The sequence below is a fragment of the Caretta caretta genome, chromosome 3 (genome assembly GCF_965140235.1).
Source record: "Caretta caretta isolate rCarCar2 chromosome 3, rCarCar1.hap1, whole genome shotgun sequence".
NCBI lineage: Eukaryota > Metazoa > Chordata > Testudines > Cheloniidae > Caretta > Caretta caretta.
This window is the reverse complement of record NC_134208.1, coordinates 116,425,054-116,444,787: the sequence shown is the minus strand read 5'-3', so window position 1 is coordinate 116,444,787 and position 19,734 is coordinate 116,425,054. Positions and strand designations below refer to the sequence as shown.

The window sequence follows — 19,734 nt, the reverse complement described above, 5'->3', positions numbered from 1 at the left end:
GTCTGAGACAAAAGATGCACAATTGAGAACTCTTCTGAGATGTTATTTTATTTTATATTATATTATTTTATTTTGTAAACTAAACCTGAAACTGAAAGTTCCAGTTTAGTTGACATGGGAGATTGTAGGCTCCAATGCTTTTAATTTTAAAAGCATTATAAAAATATTAAGAATTAAAATAGTTCTAAAGAGACAGGGTGGGTGAGGAAATATCTTTTATTAGACCAATGTCTGTTGGTGAGAGACACAAGCTTTTGAGCCCTTCTTCAGGCCTGGGAAACATACTCAGGGTATGTCTACACTTAAAATGGCACAGTGGAACAGAGAGAGGGATTCTCCTGTCAGTAATCCACCTCCCTGAGAGGCAGTAGCTAGGTTAATAGAAAAATTCTTCCATCTACCTAACGCTGTATAAATGGGGACTTAGGTAGGTTTAACATTGCCACTCTAGGGTGTAGATTTTTCACATCCTTGACCGAGATTGGTTTTACTATCTAATTTTCTACTATTGACCAGTCCACAAAGTAGTGGATCAGATTGTTTATCACAGTAGTTAACACATATTTCAAGGGACCATTCAAGATGAAGTGGCTTGTTAATATCCCTTCAGTCATAAGGAGGGAAGGAAGGGAGAGCGGAAAAAAAGGCAGTTGATGTAGGGGGTTGTTAATGGGTTACAGATTGTTGTAATAAGCCATAAATCCAATGTCTGTTCAGTCCATGATTTTTAGCGTCTAGCAAAGTTACAAAGTTAAGCTCCCAGGCTCATCTTTTGAAAGTGTTGTGCAGTTTTTCTTTGAGAATAAGGACTAAGAGGTCAGATAAAGAGTGATAGTTTTGTGAAAAATGTTCGCCCACAGGTGATAAGGGTGTTTTTGTCTATTATCATTTTCCTGTGTGAGTTTATTCAAGAGCATAGTGAGTGTGATTTCACCCATATAGTTACTGGGGTATGTCAGGCACTGGATGATGTGCACCACATGTTGTGATAGGTATGACCCATGGATCTTGAATGGTGTGTTGTCAGTGGTGTTGATCATCGTCATAGTGGAGAGATGTCTACAGGTTTTGCATCTGTTGTTCTGGCAGGGTCTGAGTATGTTTCCCAGACCTGAGGAAGAGCTCTATGTAAGCTGAAAAGCTTGTCTTTCTCACCAACAGAAGTTGGTCCAATAAAAAATATTATCTTAGCTTATGTCTCTAATATCCAACACGGCTACAACTACATTGCAAACAAAAATAGTTTTTTAACATTTACCATTGTACCAAGATAATAACTCTGCAAAAATAAAAATTGCAACAACAATACAAATCACCCACCTTATTAGTGTCTTTGTAACGCACCACAGGGCTGCAGATGTTGCTTGTGACTCTCAGGCATCACTACAGGAAGCCAATATCTGACACCTTGTGCACACACTGCCATTGTTTCATTTGTTGTTTTTAAAAAGGCAGGAATAAGGGGACAGTTGACCAGATCGTGTCCCTTTGTAGAGATTCCCCTTGCATCATCCCATTAAGGGGGATGGAGTTTATCTCCTGGAAAAGGCCGTGGGGTCCATCCCCAAACCTGCAGGTTATAGCCATGTGCTCAGAGGCACTCTGCTGCTGCACCAGCTCTGGCCTCTAGCACTTGCCCCCTCCTCCTCCCCCCCACACACATGCTCACTCTCTTATTGTAACTGCCCCTAGAATTCCTGAGGGGGCTCCAAGGAAAAAATAATACAGCCCTGGCAGGGGGGAAGGATAGTGCCGCAGAGGTGGCTGCGCCCTCTACTGTAGGAGAAGGGGGAGCTCCATGATTAGAGGGGACTCTCTGAGCCTGGAATTTAAGGGAAGCGATCTTACCATATTCTGTTTACAGTATATTTTTTCACTATAATGCTTGCACTTGTAGTCAGTACAACAGACGGTGCTGTCCCACGAGCCTTCGATAAAATCAGTGACTGAAAAAGGAGAAGCCCTTCTTGAACTTGTGCATGACGTTACTTTAGGGGACAACATTCAGAAACTTCAGGCCAATTACCAGGAACTCTGCAATGTGGCAAAGGTAAAAGAAATCAGCAAGGGACCTGTGGGATCCTTTCATGTCACTAACGCACAATATGAGAAATGTTTTTGTTTTTTTCCAGTTTAAAGGGTTGAGGTTTTTTCCTGTGGGTGACATTTCATCCCAATGCAGAGGGCTGGCAAAAGCCCCCTTTATGTGGGGTTTACAAGGTGCACTGGGTCTCGTGTGAGCTCTCTGCAGTGAGGTAAATTATTACTTAAGTAAATATCACAAGGAAAGCTCAAATGAGTATTGAGGTACTAGGGGAGAGGTCTCCTCTTGAAACTTACTGCTTAAAGGAGAGTGGTTAAAAGATATCAGTGACCACTCTGAACTTGAAGAGTGGGCCAACTCTATCAGGAACGAGCCTATGACCTTAGAGACTTAGCAAAGGAGTTCTCAGACAAGCACAAGGCACAGATGTGTGTCGAATCATCTCATTGCATAAAAATAGTTTCCTGAGTAAATGACACTTCAAAAGTAAAAATGTCCTTGAATCACATCACCTTGTACTGTGTTCCTGCCAGATCTCACAAGCTAGGCATGGCTGAGATCACAAAGGAAAATTTACTTAAGTAATTTTAATTAATTAGTTAATGAGTATATAATATTTTGAAAATGTAATGCTGATATATCTATATCTATATAATGTGTTATTCCTAAAGCTCTTCACAGGTGATGCCTCTAACAGTACTAAGCTACAGTAAAACTGTATAGTGTCCCTTTAATTGCTATTCCACCTTCCCCTGGCGGACAAAGAGAGAACCAAATTTGTGGATGTCGTTTTGTTTTGAGTTATAATTTACAGGAACAAAAATGATGCTTCTCTGAATGATTTTTATTGTGTTAGATTTGTTTTTTGGCAACCTGGGTGATTTCAACTCTAGCATATATACATGAATTTAAACAGAAAAAAATCCACAGTAAAATATATTTTAAAAGGACACTATCATTTTGAAAGTAACATTCTTGTCTGTTGTTTTTTCTACTGTAATTACAAGTAACGTGTGTGATTACTGTAAGTGACAAGGATTAACTACTTTTCAAGTTGATAGTCGCCCTTTTAAAAAAAACCCTCAATTTTCTTTATCATTAATATTTTTGTACTTTTTTTAAAATTGTGCCCAACCCATACTGATGCAAGAAGTTCTTCTGATGTGTTCATTGTGGTCTAGACATATAAGCACTACTCCTATGAATAAATAGTTTGCAGGATCAGTCTCTTAGTAACTTTTCAGGTTTCAAAGCAACTTTTGACATCCTTTCTCTTGTAAGTGTCTCTAAAATTGTATTTTGGTTTATATGGTCCCACAGGCACATGTTGAAAGCTTGGAGGTGAAAGTAAAAGAGCATGAAGATTATAACAGTGACTTACAAGAAGTGGAAAAGTGGTTGTTACAGATGTCCAGCAGGCTGGTCACTCCTGACCTTATGGAGAGCAGCAGCGTAGAAATAATAACTCAGCAACTAGCCAACCACAAGGTAGGTCTTGTGTTTGAACACATGTCATTTACTCAGTAAAAATAAAAAATATTACTCCAGCAATTCCCCATCTCAGTTCTGGACCTGTAACTTTTTTATCACCCTTTTCTGTACTTACTTGAATATCTGTAACATTGACTGGGTTAACAAGAATAACTTGATACACTCACTGTCTACATCCAGATCAGTGTGTTTCTGATTCATGTCACCTTCAGTGAGCAGCAGTGACATAATGTGAAATTTATGTATATATGTCTTAATTTTGTATTTGATTTTCTCTATTTCATGCTGAGAAGAAATAGACCTCAAGAGGCAGAGCTGGGCCCTCCTGCCCTGGGACACTATTGATTCCTGACTCTTGGGAGGACAAAACCTCCTAGTTTTTAGAAGAGTTTGTATTATAATTCTCTCTTGTTATTAGGTTGTAAAATACCCTCAAATACTCTCATGGAAGGCATAATTATTGCTAGCAACCCATTGCCGTGGTTAGTACACACTGAAGTTAAACAGAGTCAAAATCCTTGCCTCAAAATGCCTTCAAACTATGGACCAGATAATGATGTCCTAACTTATTTTGGTTAGTATGTTACTCCTTAAGTAGTTTCATTGTGTGAAATCCTGGTTCCCTTGAAGTCAATGGCATAATTCCTATTTACATCAATGGGGCTAGGATTTCATGCATTGTTCTTAATGGGACCACTTTTGGATCAATTACTGTCAACATCAAAATCTGACTCTAATATTAGATTTGACATGAAAAAGGGGTGATAAGCAGCAACAGAGAGGGACTGTTGACAAGGAAAAATGAAAGTTACTCAATTTAGGACAAAGCACATCATGTTGGTTCATTTAAGATGTTTGTAATATGTCTAGAGGATACCTATGTATGTGAATTTGCTGTATTCTGTTGATTAAGTGACAGACTAGGATCTCTTGGGTGACAAAGGCTTTAAGACAGATTGTACAGTCTAATAGCTGGAACATAACCGTTTTCTCATGAAATCTAATCACAAATACATTTAAGAAAAATATTTAAGCATATGAGTTGCTTTGAGAAGTCATCACTCGGAAGTGGTTTTACTATCGAAGTATTTCTTTATGGGTTTTTTTAACTTTTTTTTTTAGGCAATGATGGAAGAGATTGCAGGATTTGAAGACCATTTGAACAGCCTTAAAAATAAAGGTGACTATTTGATCAATCGATGTGCAGAACATCTTCAAGCAAAATTTAAGCAAAACACACAAACCCATCTGCAGGGGACAAAAGACAGTTATTCAGCCATATGTAGCACAGCTCAGAGAGTAAGTCTTTTTTTTTTCAACAATGTATATCAGATATAACTATAAGCAACATGCTGGTTATGTACAGTATTGTAATAATTCTGTGCAGGATGGGAATAATGTATTAGAATTTCTGAAATAATTTGATGTTTCATTAAATTGTTTAAAAACTGACTCTACATGTTACTAATGTAACTGTGCCACCATTCCTTATGCTACAGATAAATTGATTAAAGTGGCCATTTTTTGTCATAATTTGTTCTCCACATAAGCCCAGATTGATTTAAAATCCCTATTTACAGGGGTATGCAAATGTATTATTAATATAAAATCAGAGAAACATGGTCTCCATCCAGGAAGGGACTAAGTTTTTTCATCAAATTTTAGAAAAAGAGTTTGACTATATTTTATTATTAAAGCATAAAGGTTAAGTTTGGCTAAATAAATAAAATCCACGTGTATAGCTCCATGCAGTATATAATAAAAGGTGTTAAAAATCAGCTGAGGTCGAAGTTCTATTGAAGTTTATTTGTTTTAAGCAAGCTTAGGTTTAGATTGAGTCATATAGACCCAGATTCTGCAAACACTTGCCCACTCGTTTCACTTTACGCAGTATGAGTTGTCCCAGTGAACTCAATGGAATTGTTCACAGTGGGTAAAGTGAAATATGTTGGTAATTCTTCACAGGATTGGGGCAGTAGTGAAGTCTGTTTCAATTCTTTTTAGAGTGAAATTCACCCCTATTAAGACAACCTTGTGTGGAGTCCTCTTCATTGGGGTGAACTTCATACTTAGTGCCAGCAGTTTAGGAACATCTGTCACTAGCAACTGATGATGTGCTAGGAAATTCTATCTTCCCTGGCACAATAGAAGAGTCTTAGCTCGGCCATCCTGTTGATCCAGTTAGCAGAAAGGGCCATTTTCTTTAAAAAGGTAGGTAGGTAGGGGTGTGTGTGTGTGTGTGCTGTCTGCGCGCGCGCAGAAAAGACATAAAATGAAAAGTAATGAATAAAGATACAAAAACAACCTAATAATCACTTCATTCCATCTCTGTTTTTTTTCCCTCCTAAAATCTCTGGGCTACACAGTGTCTGTTTCCTCCTCAAGTATCCAAGACACAGTGAGAGCATCAGATGCTTTCCTCCCTCTTGCACCCCTGACTTCACGGGGCGAGACACCACTGCAGGGTTTGCTCTCACAAGACTCCACAGTGTTAGGGCTGCTAGTCCCCACTGGCAGTAGAACCAGGGTTCTGCCTCTGTACGTGCCAGCAGATCTGACCAATCATAAAAGGGAGTGTGCAATGCACTCCCTACGTAGATTTAACTAACTATGGCATGGTGGGTTGCTCCAGAAAGCATAATGCCCCCCAAACCTCTGCACTGCCCCCTCCCCACATAGATGGACTTGTATCTACAAGGCATAACCAAGCCTTTATTTGAAAATTTCTCTATTAAAAGTCCAGAGCTTAAATTTTCAACACCTAATTAAGCATCATTAAAGAAATTGACAGTAGCATATGCTTTCCCATTAAGAAAAATAAATATGAACATGCCAAATAAGCAACAGTCATCGCCATTCAGAGTTATTAATCTAAACTCCCTGAAAAGTGTGTGAAATTGCCTCATCCTATTCAATTAAGGTATATTACATTATATTTCTAGAATGTGATGTAGCTGAAGTACAAAAACAGGATATTCTGGATGTTATACTAGACGGATTTCGTGTTTTTTAAAGCATCTGAAGTTTAAATAAGATTAGAGAATTTAATGTGCACTAGGGAAACTTCTAGTGCTTGCCAGCAAGTTCCACCATGGGCCAGTTAGCGCACCATGGTGCAGGCACCATGTAGACAAGCCCTTAGTCTCTCTTGAAAATTTTACCTAATATCTGAAAAATACAGCTTGGTTGGAGTTTCAGAGACCTGCATTTTATATTCTCTTCCTTTTCTTTATATCAGTGTCAGAAGTGTCAATGACCTTACTGTTCTTTTTATTCTAGGTGTGCCAGAGTTTGGAACATGAACTCCAGAAACATGTTAACCATCAGGATACTCTACAACAGTGTCAGGCTTGGCTCTCTACAGTTCAGCCAGAGTTAAAACCAAGCATGTGGCCACCTTTCAGCCTGGCGGATGCAGTTAAGCAGGTAAAAGTTGTGCACATGAGCAACATTTTGAGCAAACTGGGTTTATACACTCAATTATCCTTTTTGGTGTGAATCCAAGTAAGTGCTTAATATTAGCAGAAAACTGCCTCTGTGGTTCTTCACTCATGGAAACTTCAGAGCCTCACTGACTACTCCCAGTTCCAAGGGTTAAATGTTCATGCACTAGGGGCAGCATAATGCAGTTTTAGGTACCATGCACCTACTCCATCCTAGGACTGTGTGACTCTTGCTAGCCCAGCATCATAAGTGAAAATAAGATATTTGAACATAAAGTTGAGCAACTCAATAAACATGCTCAGAGATTTCATTGTAGAGCTTAACACTGAGTTTCCCTGTCTGCCTAGCCACCCATCTGTCTATATATGTTCTTGTACCAGCCCCATTACAGTGGTATCATTGGCGCATAGTGGTGTCATGGGAAAATTTTTAAAAGGTTTCAGCCTGAGGTTTTTGGGTTATCCCTGGCTGACTGCTTTCTTGTGGAGTTCTGCCAGGGAAAGGAAGCAAGGAGATATGTAGGCTCCCCAGAACCTCACACTAAAGTATGGGACTTGAAAAAATGCATCCCTTCCACACACTCCAATGGAAACCAAACAGTGACGGGTGGCAGACACTCCTTTTCAGGGCATATCAGCACTTGGAAGTTGGTACAGAAGATCTGTCCCCAGATGCTTCCAGAATTTTTTTATTTTATTTTGAAGCGCAGAAGGCTAAAGTTCAAAGCTGATCAATTCCTCTATCCACAGCTGAACAGGGGAGTTCTCTCAGATCCTAGAACCACTGAAAATAATGTTGGCTTTTGGATAGGAATACTGACTGTCTCAACCATCAGGACTAGGAGACCTTGGTAGCAGTGGTGATGATGATGATATAAATGACAAGACAGGTAGCTGCATCTCCAGACAGCTACATGTTTTGCAGCCATCACACTGGTGTTGTGGCGGGGTGGCCTCCATAGTCATCCAACCATTCTCTATGGTGGGTCCAGTTATGGGAGATGGCTTTTCTGTAGGATACAGTTTCCTTACCAGCCAGACATGACTTTAGTAGGTAAGTTTCAGTGCTGTGCTCTGTCAACTTGAAATGAAGTATCTCTGGTCTTGTACAGCTTGTATATCCCATAGGTCCCAATCCATCTGACAATGTCCTTATCTGAGATCTGATTTCGGATGCACGGATGCAGAATCACTCTGTCATACAAAAATTACCTTAAGGAATTTTCCATGTCCTGTGTCCCTTTTTGTGGATTTTGACCTCTTCTGGGTTTTTTTCCCCATACAGAAAGGAAGCATGAAGTTAAGGTGTTGTCATAAGACTCTGATACCTTAGAAAGTAATTTGTAATTGTTGTTGTTTCATTTTTACTTGATTATTTTTTAATACTTAACTATTTTGCATAAATTTTGAGCCCTGGATTAAAACTGAACTGATTTGAAGCTGCACATTCAGAAATTTAGGGTCATATCACCTACATATAGTAGTGGAGGGGACTCATGCCACAGATTATGGCTGGGCAGGATAGGGAAGGAGAAAGTACCACCCCTGTAGCATTGTTTTTCCCTTCCCTTGAGCCTCTTTGAAAGAGTTCTTCAGGGACTGGTTTTCACTCCATGGTGGGGCCAGTTATGGGAGACTGGTTTTTTTTCTATAGGATACAGTTTCCTTACCAGCCACTCATTATTTGAGTAGGTAAGTTAGTGCTGTGCTTGTCAACATTAATGTAACCCTTTCCTATGCGATGGGGAGCCTCCTTCAAGGAGCATCCCATGGACAGTAGCTGGAGGGAGAGTCCCTAACCTGTCAGAGTTGTGCTACCATGGAGGCAAAGCAGGATTGGGAGGGCTCTGAAGCGTATATGGAGAAACCAGCCCTCTGCATAGATCACCTTGAATCCCCCCAGAATCTATTCAGATTTTGGAGAATTCATAGGTCTAGACAGCCACCCCTCTCAGCTCAACAGTGATGTAAATCCTGTTTCCTTTTCCACTGAGGAAATGATCTAGATGAAACTCTGCATGTTTAAACAGTTCTTTGTAAGGGAATAATCTATATAGGGGACAACATGTCCCTCAGAGCTTTGATCTAAAAAATAAACAAGATATAGTTGTCATTCTTTAGCATTGTGAGCAATGTATTTCCCATAAGCTGATTGGTAAATAGTCCAGATAATTGTGGTTAAGACAAAATAGCCTTCTCTGAAGCTGGTCTCTTACATTTTCCATCCATCTGAAAATTATGACAAATGAAAGTTTTAATGAAATGTGATGAGTTCCAGAATATATATGAGGATTGTCTTCCTTCAGGTTAAACATTTCCGAGCTCTGCAGGAACAGGCAAGCACATACTTGGATCTGTTGTGCTCTATGTGCGATTTGTCAGATACCAGAGTGAAGAATACAGCAACAGACATTCAACAAACAAAGCAAACGGTACGAGAGAAACCACAGCAGCCAACCTCTAATCCTCCTTAGAGTTTTAATTGTCTTGATCTATCCTCTTACACAAGGTTCATATTAGGTAATGGTTTAAAGAAACATCTTCTGTACTTACATCTTAACTTTCTCACTGAGGAAATTTTACTTTTTTTTAAATTATACTTTCATGTTGTCATCCTGCTATGCAACAAGCATCTTAGAGTGAGGTTGCTGGAGTGGGGATTTTCAGGAACAGTGCTTCAAGGCAGCAGTATATAGTGTATATTATGGCTGTGTGAAAAAGCAGAACCTGGGCCAATGTATTACTGTTTTCAGTTGCACAAACATGACTTTAGCTATTTTCTAGTGCTTAGTGTTTAAGAAAACGTAAATTTATGAAACACAAGGCTGATTTTCTTGTTTATCACTAAAATTGGTATACCATAAAATTTTCTACAATGGTACTTTTAATTTTTAAATAAAATGTGCTTTTACATGTGCATGTGTAGAAAGATATTATATCAGAGTTTTAAACTTAAAATATATTCACCTAAGTTATCCATGAACAAACATTTACATTCTTCCATGAAAACATCTCACTGCAGTATACGCTTTATCAGGAAAAACCACATTCTGATAACATTTAAAATTCACTCCATTGAGTGTAACAGTCTAATGCATACAGGAATCAAACTCCATATTAAAGAAGCAAGTTAAAATCCAAATCCAAGCAACCCATAAACTACAGTCTGCAGATATATACAGAACAGATAAAAGGTGCTTCCAGTTTTAGCAATAGGAATGGCTTGTTAAATAACCAGCAGGAGAAAAAAACATAAGTAGGATAGCACCGAGACATTTTAAGCCTTTTGAGAACCTAAGTCTTAAAGGCATCTTGCTGTTGCATTTGAAGCAAGTGACACTCTGTTAATATGGGTTTAATGTGACTGATGGACTCAGATTTGGTAAGCATTCTCCTTGCTGAATTCTGGGAATTCTCCTAAATGACACATAAGGAAAATAACTGTGTTAGGCAAATTGGAATGAAACACACAAATTGAATTAAGTTTTCATGGTGAGAGGGTATATGTTTATGTATATATGTCACCATCTGGCATGATTCATAAAGTGCAAGCAAGAGAGTAAAGAGACTTGAATTGTATAGTTGATCTGAGCTTTTAAAGAAATCGTTGAACCCTGAATTATCTCTAAAGAATTGTTAGATTCTTTTTTAAGTCTCTTACAATGAAATTTATTATGAGTCAATTGTGAATTAGCTTTCCTAATAATTTCTTGTGGCTTTCCTCTGACACAGTCTTGTTTTATGACTTTCCAAGGTTAAGGCTTTTTTTGGACAGTAATGCCTTCTGCAAGCTCCACTTAGTCCCCTCCAGAATCTACTCCTCAAATCTGTCCTTTGCGCAGTTCTACTGTACATTTCGCGCAGCGCATGAATACTTACATTAAAACATTCCCATTGCTATTCTTTTCTTTTTAGATCGAGCAGCAGATAATGCACTCACAGTACCTGGCTCAGGGTTGGGAAGAGATAAAACATATGAAGGCTGAGCTTTGGATATATTTCCAGGATGCAGACCACCAACTACAGAATATGAAGAGGAGGTGGGCAGAACTGGAACTAAACATTGCCCAGAACATGGTTTTGCAGGTTAAGGTAAGGAGTCATTGTGTTCTGAAAGCGAAGAAAGGAGGAAATGTATCCAACTGTTCATTTTATTATAGAACTTGCTAGATCCCCTGCGTGGGTGCATTGATTCTGTAACAGCCATGCAAGGAAGGATGAGAGGGGACTGTTTTTGCTTACGTTGGTGCTACAGAGAGCTAAAGCAAAAAGGGAAATATTTTAATACTTCCCCTACAGTTTTAGAGTAGACAGTCAAATCTTTACTGTGCTAGGTTCCCTTTGTTTTCAGGAAACTAATTGCCTATTGCATTTAGTCTGAAGTTAAAATCTGTAACATATTATGAAAAACTAACTAAATAACGTAACTATTTCTAAAGCAGTCGAAACTATTATCAGATAAAATTTGACTAGGGCTGTTGATTAATTGCAGTTAACTCACGAGATTAACTCAAATTAATTGCGATAAATTTCAATTGGTATTCTATTGTTTAACAGCAATTAAAACTGTGATTAATAACAATTAATTTATTAAATTTTGGATTTTCTTTACATTTTCAAATATTTTTTCAATTCACAACATGGAATACAAAGTGTACAGTGTTCACTTTATTTTTATTACAAATATTTGCACTGTAAAAATATAAAATAATACTAGTTTTCAGTTCACATCATACAAATACTGTAGTGCAGTCTCTATTGTGGAAGTGCAACATACAAATGCAGATTTTTTTTTGAGTGCAGTTTCGTAACAAAAATTAATGTAAAACTTTAGAGCCTACAAGTCCATTCAGTCCTACTTCTTGTTCAGCCAATCACTAAGACAAACAAGTTTGTTTACATTTACGGGAGATAATACTGCCTGCTTCTTCTTTACAATGTTGCCAGAAAGTGAGAACAGGTGTTTGCATGGCACTGTTGTAGCCGGCATTACAAGGTATTTACATGCCAGATGCGCTAAACATTCCTTTGTGCCTTTATTCTTTGGCCATCATTCTAGATGACATGCTTCCATGCCAATGACCCTCATTAAAAAAATAATGCATTAATTACATTTGTGACTGAACTCCTTGGGAAAAAATTGAATGTCTCCTGCTCTCTTTTATCTGCATTCTGCCATATATTTTGTGTTATAGCAGTCTCAGATGATGACCCAGCACATGTTGCTCGATTTAAGAACACTTTCACTGTAGATATGACAAAACGCAAAGAGGATACCAATGTGAGATTTCTAAAGATAGCTAAAGCACTTGACCCATGATTTAAGAATCTGAAGTGCCTTCCAAAATCTGAGAGGGACGAGGTGTGGAACATGTTTTCAGAAGTCTTAAGAGAAAAGACTCCAATGCGGAAACTACAGAACCGGAACCATCAAAAAAGAAAATCAACCTTCTGCTGGTGGCATCTGACTTAGATGATGAAAATGAACATGCATCAGTCCACACTGCTTTGGATTGTTATTGATCAGAGCCTGTCATCAGCATCTAAGTATGTATTCTGGAATGGTGGGATGAAGCATGAAGGGACATATGAATCTTTACCGAATCTTTACCACATCCTGCACATAAATATCTTGCAACGCTGGCTACAACAATGCCATGCAAATGCCTGTTCTCACTGTCAGGTGTCATTGTACACAATAATACCATTTATTTAAATATTTTTGGATGTTTTCTACATTTTCGAATATATTGATTTCAATTACAACACAATACAAAGTATACAAGTCTCACTTTATATTTATTTTTATTACAAATATTTGCACTGAAAAAACAAAAGAAATAGTATTTCTAATTCACCTAATACAAGTACTGTAGTGCAGTCTCTTTATCCTGATAGTTGAACTTACAAATGTAGAATTATGTAAAAAACACCAAATCTGCATTCAAAAATAAACCGTATTTTATAGCCTACAAGTCCAATCAGTCTGTCTTCTTGTTCAGCCAATTGCTCAGACAGGCAAGTTTGTTTACATTTATAAGAGATAATGCTGCCTGCTTCTTGTTTACAATGTTACCTGAAAGTGAGAACAGGCGTTTGCATGGCACTGTTGTAGCCAGCGTCGTAAGATATTTACATGGCAAATGTGCTAAAGATTCATATATCCCTTATTGCTTCAACCACCATTCCAGGAGACATGCGTCCATGCTGATAACATGGTTCTGCTCGATAACAATCCAAAGCAGTGTGGACCAACACATGTTCATTTTCATCATCTGAGTTAGATGCCACCAGCAGAAGGTTGATTTTCTTTTTTGGTGGTTCTGGTTCTATAGTTTCCTCATTGGAGTGTTGCTCTTTTAAGACTTCTGAAAGCATTCTCCATACCTCATCCCTCTCAGATTTTGGAAGGCACTTCAGATTCTTAAATCTTGGGTCAAGTGCTGTATCTATCTATAGAAGTACCTCACATTGGTATCTTCTTTGCATTTTGTCAAATTTGCAGTGAAAGAGTGTTAAAATGAACATGTGCTGGGTCATCATCCAAGACTGTTATAACATGAAATGTATGGCAGAATGCGGGTAAAACAGAGCAGGAGACATACAGTTCTCCCCCAAGGAGTTCAGTCACAATTGTAATTAATGCATTATTTTTTAATAAGCATTATTAGCATGGAAGCATGTCCTCTGGAATGGTGGCCGAAGCATGAAGGGCATTCAAATGTTCAGCATATCTGGCATGTAAATACCTTCCAATGCTGGCTACAAAAGTGCCATTCAAACACCTGTTCTCACTTTTAGGTGACATTGTAAAGAAGAAGCAGGCAGCATTCTCTCCCGTAAATATAAACAAACTTGTTTGTCTTAGTGATTGGCTGAACAAGAAGTAGGTCTGCGTGGACTTGTAGGTGTTAAAGTTTTACACTGTTTTGTTTTTGAGTGCAGTTATGTAACAAAAAAATTCTACATTTTTAAGTTGCACTTTCATGATAAAGAGATTGCACTACAGTACTTCTGTGAGGTGAATTGAAAATAAGATTTCTTTATCATTTTTACAGTGCAAATATTTGTAATAAAAAATATAAAGTGAGCACTGTACACTTTGTATTCTGTTGTAATTGAAATCAATATATTTGAAAATGTAGAAAAACATCCAGAACAAATTTAATAAACTTAAATTGGTATTCTATTGTTTAACTGTGCAATTAATAGCAATTAATTTTTTAATCATGATGATTATTTTTTTAGTTAATCATGTGAGTTAACTGTGATTTATTGACAGCCCTAAAAAAGTGTGAGATAGATATAGATTGATCGATATAGCTAGATATAGTACTGGCAGAATTGACTCTAATAAAAGCTAGACTGTTCTGTCCTGTGGGAGAGGTGGGGTTAGCTGTGTCCCCAGGAGAAGTCCGTGGAAGGGACTATAACTCCAGTCACAATTCCTCCCCTCGTCCACCCTTGCTCCGATGAAGAACGTAATTTGCTACTAGCCTCTTCCCAATTGCAGCTTTGCAGAGATTGTTCTTATACCCCTCCACAACCCTATACTTGGAGCTGCAAGCCAGGGTCGGGAAAGGATCTTATTCCCCTTGTATACCTCCACAGCTGCATAAAGCTGCACCACAGTCTAGCTCTAAGCAGGATGTTTTCAGAGTTTTCATTCAAATCTCAGATTATATTTGAAATGGAACATCTCAATTTCATTTTTGTTTTGTGTCTCTAACAGGAATTCAGTCAGAAGCTGCATTCTAAAGAGGCAGCTCTTACCGCTGTGACTGAAAAGGTGAATAAACTAACACAAGGACAGGAGTCTCCTGAGCATAAGGAAATAGGTCACTTCAGCAACCAGTGGCTGGACCTCTGCCTTCAGGCAAACAATTTGCTCATACAGCGAGAGGAGGATCTTCAGAGGACAAGGGATTACCATGATCGCATAAATGTAGTAGAAATCTTCTTGCAAAAGTTTACAAAGGAATGGGACAACCTGGCCAGGTAGAGAGGCCTGACTCATACAAACCTGATACATCCCACACTTGTTAAGAAACCTTCTTACTAGGGTTGCCAACTTTCTGATTTCTGAAAACCAGACACTACAGCAGGAGAGCCAGAACCTCTTCCCTCCCCACCTCTTCCTCTGAGGCCCTGCCCCTATCACTCACTGCTCTCCCCATTTTTCCTCGCTCGATCCTGTACACCTCCTTTCCCTCCCACCAGCTGGGCTCCCTCTGCTCCGAGGCTAGGACATGAGATGCAGGTAGGAGATGGCCCCAGCTGAGCAGGGGCTGGCATGTGTTGATTCATAGATTCATAGATTCATAGATATTTAGGCCAGAAGGGACCATTATGATCATCTAGTCTGACCTCCTGCACAATGCAGGCCACAGAATTTCACCCACCACTCCTAAAAAAGACCTCACACCTATATCTGTGCTATTGAAGTCCTCAAATTGTAGTTTGAAGACCTCAAGGAGCAGAGAATCCTCCAGCAAGTGACCCGTGCCCCATGCTACAGAGGAAGGCGAAAAACCTCCAGGGCCTTCCAATCTGCCCTGGAGGAAAATTCCTTCCCGACCCCAAATATGGCGATCAGCTAAACCCTGAGCATATGGGCAAGATTCATCAGCCAGATACTACAGAAAATTCTTTCCCGGGTAACTTGGATCTTACCCCATCTAAAAACCCATCACAGGCCATTGGGCCTATTTACCATGAATATTTAATTACCAAAACCATGTTATCCCATCATACCATCTCCTCCATAAACTTATCGAGTTTAATCTTAAAGCAAGATAGATCTTTTGCCCCCACTACTTCCCTCGGAAGGCTATTCCAAAACTTCACTCCTCTGATGAGTGGATGACCCAGCGCCTCATCTCTTGTCCCCCCCACCCCGTGGTAACTGGAATTTTAGTGTCCGGTCAGTACATGTGACCGGACACTGTACAGGTCTCCTTTCAAACGGACTTTTCAGTCGAAAACCAGAGAACTGGCAACCCTACTTCTTACAGTGTCTTAAGAGGCTATGTTCAGTAAAATCCTTTTTCTATACCTTACTTAATAAAAACTCCTAATAGCAAAATTCATTATTTTGAGGTGGAAGGAGGTCGAAGTACACAATGCTTGTATTTTTTAAATAGGCAACGTCCTCAGCTCGTCTTCAAGGGGTGTGCACTAACTCCAGCTGAGGATTTGGACCTATGTCTGTGCTACCTTTTCCCCTTTAGAAGCCCTTTAATATTCATGGCATAATTGAGAACTGCAGGGTTGTCAGATCTTGCAAGATTATAGTTTAACTATTCAAAATGTCATGCAGGCATAATTCTGTAATCGTAAATGAATACATGACTGAATTAATCAGGAATGCACTTCCAAAAGGCATGTTTTGATATTAGTACCACATGTCTAAACTATTCCATTGTATTTTATATAATGGTTAGTTTTAAATTATTGAAAGCTTAATTTCTCCTTCATCATTGAGATAATATTTTAGGCACTGCCTAAGACTATATATTTTAAAGGAGTAACAGTCCAATTCTGCTCCTATTGAGGTCATTTGGTAAAACTCCCTTTGAGTTTAATGGATTGGGTCCTAAACAAAGATATATTTTGTTGTTGTAATATTTTCTCTAGTGCAATATTTGATTTGTTGTTTACATATACAATATGTTACATGTGTGAACTGCCAGTACTTACATTGCTAATTTGAATGTTTTACCAAATGACAGACACCTTGTGGAGGAGGGGGAGGAATAGTAGAAATATTAAACTTGTAGTTAATGATTGAATTGGCTATCTTCAAAAGAGCTAAGGGATTTAGGCACCCAGATCCCAATGAACTTCAATATGATGTGGGCACCTAACTGTCTTTGGCTCCTTTGAAAACCGTACCCTGAGATCATGTAACGAGTCGAGACTTACCCATGTGGTGCCTCCTGCTGGTTGCCCTGGGAATTAGCTCACTTCCAGCTCAGTGTGCCCTCTGCTGGCCGGTGGGTCACCTGCTCAGGCCCCCGTTTGCCTCCCGGACCCTGGTGCCCCTTACCCTGGGATTCTGCCCCAACAGGACCCCCGCTGTCTGGGTCTCTCCTCCCAAGGGAACCCCCAACCCTCTAAGCCCACCTCGCCTCAGTGGCTACTGCCAGTCATCAGCTAGCCCCTCTTCACTGGGGCAGACTACAGTGTAATGGCCACTCATCATTGGCAAGGGGGGTTTGGACCTGCTGCCTTTCGCTGCAGCTCAGTACCTCTCTAGGCCTTCCTATCAGGCCGCAGCCTGGGAGGTCGCCAGGCCTGAGCTCCCCAGCTCAGCCTGCCCCTTCCCCCGCCCACTGCTCTGTCCACAGTATCCTTTGCTCCTTCAGGCAGCTAGGTCCATCTTTCTCCAAAGCTAGAGAGAGACTGACTCAGCTCCTGGCTCACAGCCCTTTTATAGGGCCCAGCCTGGCCCTGATTGGCTGCCTCCCAGCCTTTTCTTATTGGCTCTCAGGGGGCTGGCTTTTAATGCATTCTGAGCCAGAGCAGGGTGACCGCCCCACTACAGATACCAGCTGGCATTTAATTTTTGTACCATGCATTTTGTCAACAGATCAGATGCTGAGAGTACGACTGTACACCTTGAGGCTCTGAAAAACGTAGCATTGGCTCTGCAGGAGAGGAGATTTGCCCTTGAAGACCTGAAAAACCAGAAACAGAAAATGATGGAACATCTGAATCTAGATGACAAAGTATTAGTGAAAGAGCAGACTGGTCATTTTGAACAACGCTGGTCTCAGCTGGAGGACCTAGTCAAGAGAAAAATCCAGGTTTCTATCACAACCTTAGAGGAACTGAGTTTGGTGCATTCTAAGTTTCAAGAACTGATGGAGTGGGCAGAAGAGCAGCAGCCTAGCATCTCTGAGGCTCTTAAACAGAGCCCTCCTCCAGACCTGGCTCAGAGCCTTCTCATGGATCATCTCACCGTTTGCAGTGAACTGGAAGCCAAACAGGTTGTTCTCAAAGCACTCATAAAGGATGCTGACAGGGTGATGACTAACCTTGGCCTCAATGAAAGGCAGATCCTCCAGAAGTCCCTTTCAGATGCACAGAATCACATGGATTGTCTTAGTGATCTGGTTGGCCAGAGGAGAAAATACCTGAATAAGGCATTATCTGAAAAGACTCAGTTCCTCATGGCAGCTTTTCAAGCTACAAACCAAATTCAGCAACATGAGAAAAAGGTAACGTTCCATGAACATATCTGTCTGTTGCCAGAAGATGTGAGCAAACAGATCAGGACTTGTAAGAGTGCCCAAGCTAGCATGAAGGCCTATCAGAGTGAAATAACTGGGCTGTGGGCTCAGGGAAGGGATTTAATGAAAGAAACAACAGAACAAGAAAAGAGTGAGGTGTTAAACAAACTCCAGGAATTACAGAATGTGTATGACACTGTTTCACAAAAGTGTAGCCAGCGACTGGTAGAACTGGAGAAAAATATGGTTTCCAGGAAATATTTCAAGGAAGATTTGGATAAAGCTTCTCATTGGATAAAACAAGCTGATATTGTCACATTTCCTGAAATCAATTTAATGAATAGTAACTCTGAATTATACTCACAGCTGGCAAAGTATCAGCAGATTCTTGAGCAGTCTCCTGAATATGAAAATCTTTTACTTACACTGGAAAGAGATGGTCAGGAGATCTTGCCATCGCTTAATGAAGTGGATCATTCTTACCTGGATGAAAAACTGAATGCCCTGCCACAGCAATTTAATATTGTCATTGCCTTAGCCAAAGATAAGTTCTATAAGGTTCAGGAAGCAATTCATGCTCGCAAAGAATACGCTTCATTGATTGAGTTGACAACTAAGGCTCTAACTGAACTGGAAGATCAGTTTTTAAGTATGAACAAAACTCCTGCGGCTCTTTTATCCAAAGAGGGTGTATCACTCCAGCAGGACTACAAAGCTCTCTTAGGTGAAGTGGTGAACCTTGGTGCAGCAATGGATGAATTGAACCAGAAGAAAGAGGCTTTTCGAAGCACTGGCCAACCATGGAAACCTGAAGAGATGTTAAAACTCACCACCCTGTATCACAAGCTGAAAAGGCAAATAGAACAGAGAATTAATCTTTTGGAAGACACTATAGAGGCCTACAAGGAACACGAGGAAATGTGCATGCAGCTTGAGACTCAATTAGAGGCAGTGAAGAAAGAGCAGATGAAAGTGAATGAAGAAACACTCCCAGTAGAGGAGAAACTGAAAAGCTACCATTCTCTGGCTGGCAGCCTGCAAGAGACCGGGATTCTTTTGAAGCGAGTTACTGAACATGTGGAAACACTTTGTCCTCAGCTTGACCCATCCATCTATGAGATGGCAAATCATCAGGTACAGTCTTGGCAAGAGAAAATGAAGTTGTTGCATGCTGCCATTGGTGACACAGTGATGGAGTGTGAAAACAGGCTGGTGCAAAGCATAGACTTCCAGACTGAGATCTGCCGTTCACTTGACTGGCTGAGATGGGTGAAAGCAGAACTTAATGGAACGTTAAGCTTGGACCCAAAACTGCAAAACATTCAGGAAGAGATCCGAAAGGTTCAGATTCATCAGGAAGAAGTGCAGTCAAGCCTGAGAATAATGAATGCGCTGAACCGTAAAGAAAAGGAGAAGTACATGAAGGCTAAAGAACTGATACCTACTGACTTGGAAAAGAGCCTTGCTGAGCTATCAGAACTAGATGGTGAAGTTCAAGAAGCCATTCATATGAGGCAGGTTA

At 39.8% G+C, this 19,734-nt stretch overlaps 1 protein-coding gene across 13 annotated transcripts in view; it reads left to right on the top strand.

Moving 5' to 3' along the window:
* SYNE1 (spectrin repeat containing nuclear envelope protein 1) overlaps positions 1-19,734 on the top strand; it is a 499,708-nt gene that overhangs the window by 284,351 nt on the left and 195,623 nt on the right. For all 13 annotated transcript variants that reach the window (XM_075126812.1, XM_075126813.1, XM_075126818.1 and 10 more), the window contains 8 exons: positions 1,898-2,050; positions 3,365-3,532; positions 4,658-4,834; positions 6,815-6,961; positions 9,285-9,410; positions 10,894-11,070; positions 14,711-14,976; positions 17,570-19,730. In XM_075126812.1, coding sequence (XP_074982913.1) covers positions 1,898-2,050; positions 3,365-3,532; positions 4,658-4,834; positions 6,815-6,961; positions 9,285-9,410; positions 10,894-11,070; positions 14,711-14,976; positions 17,570-19,730 — 3,375 coding nt within the window. The remainder of the gene's footprint in view (positions 1-1,897; positions 2,051-3,364; positions 3,533-4,657; positions 4,835-6,814; positions 6,962-9,284; positions 9,411-10,893; positions 11,071-14,710; positions 14,977-17,569; positions 19,731-19,734) is intronic.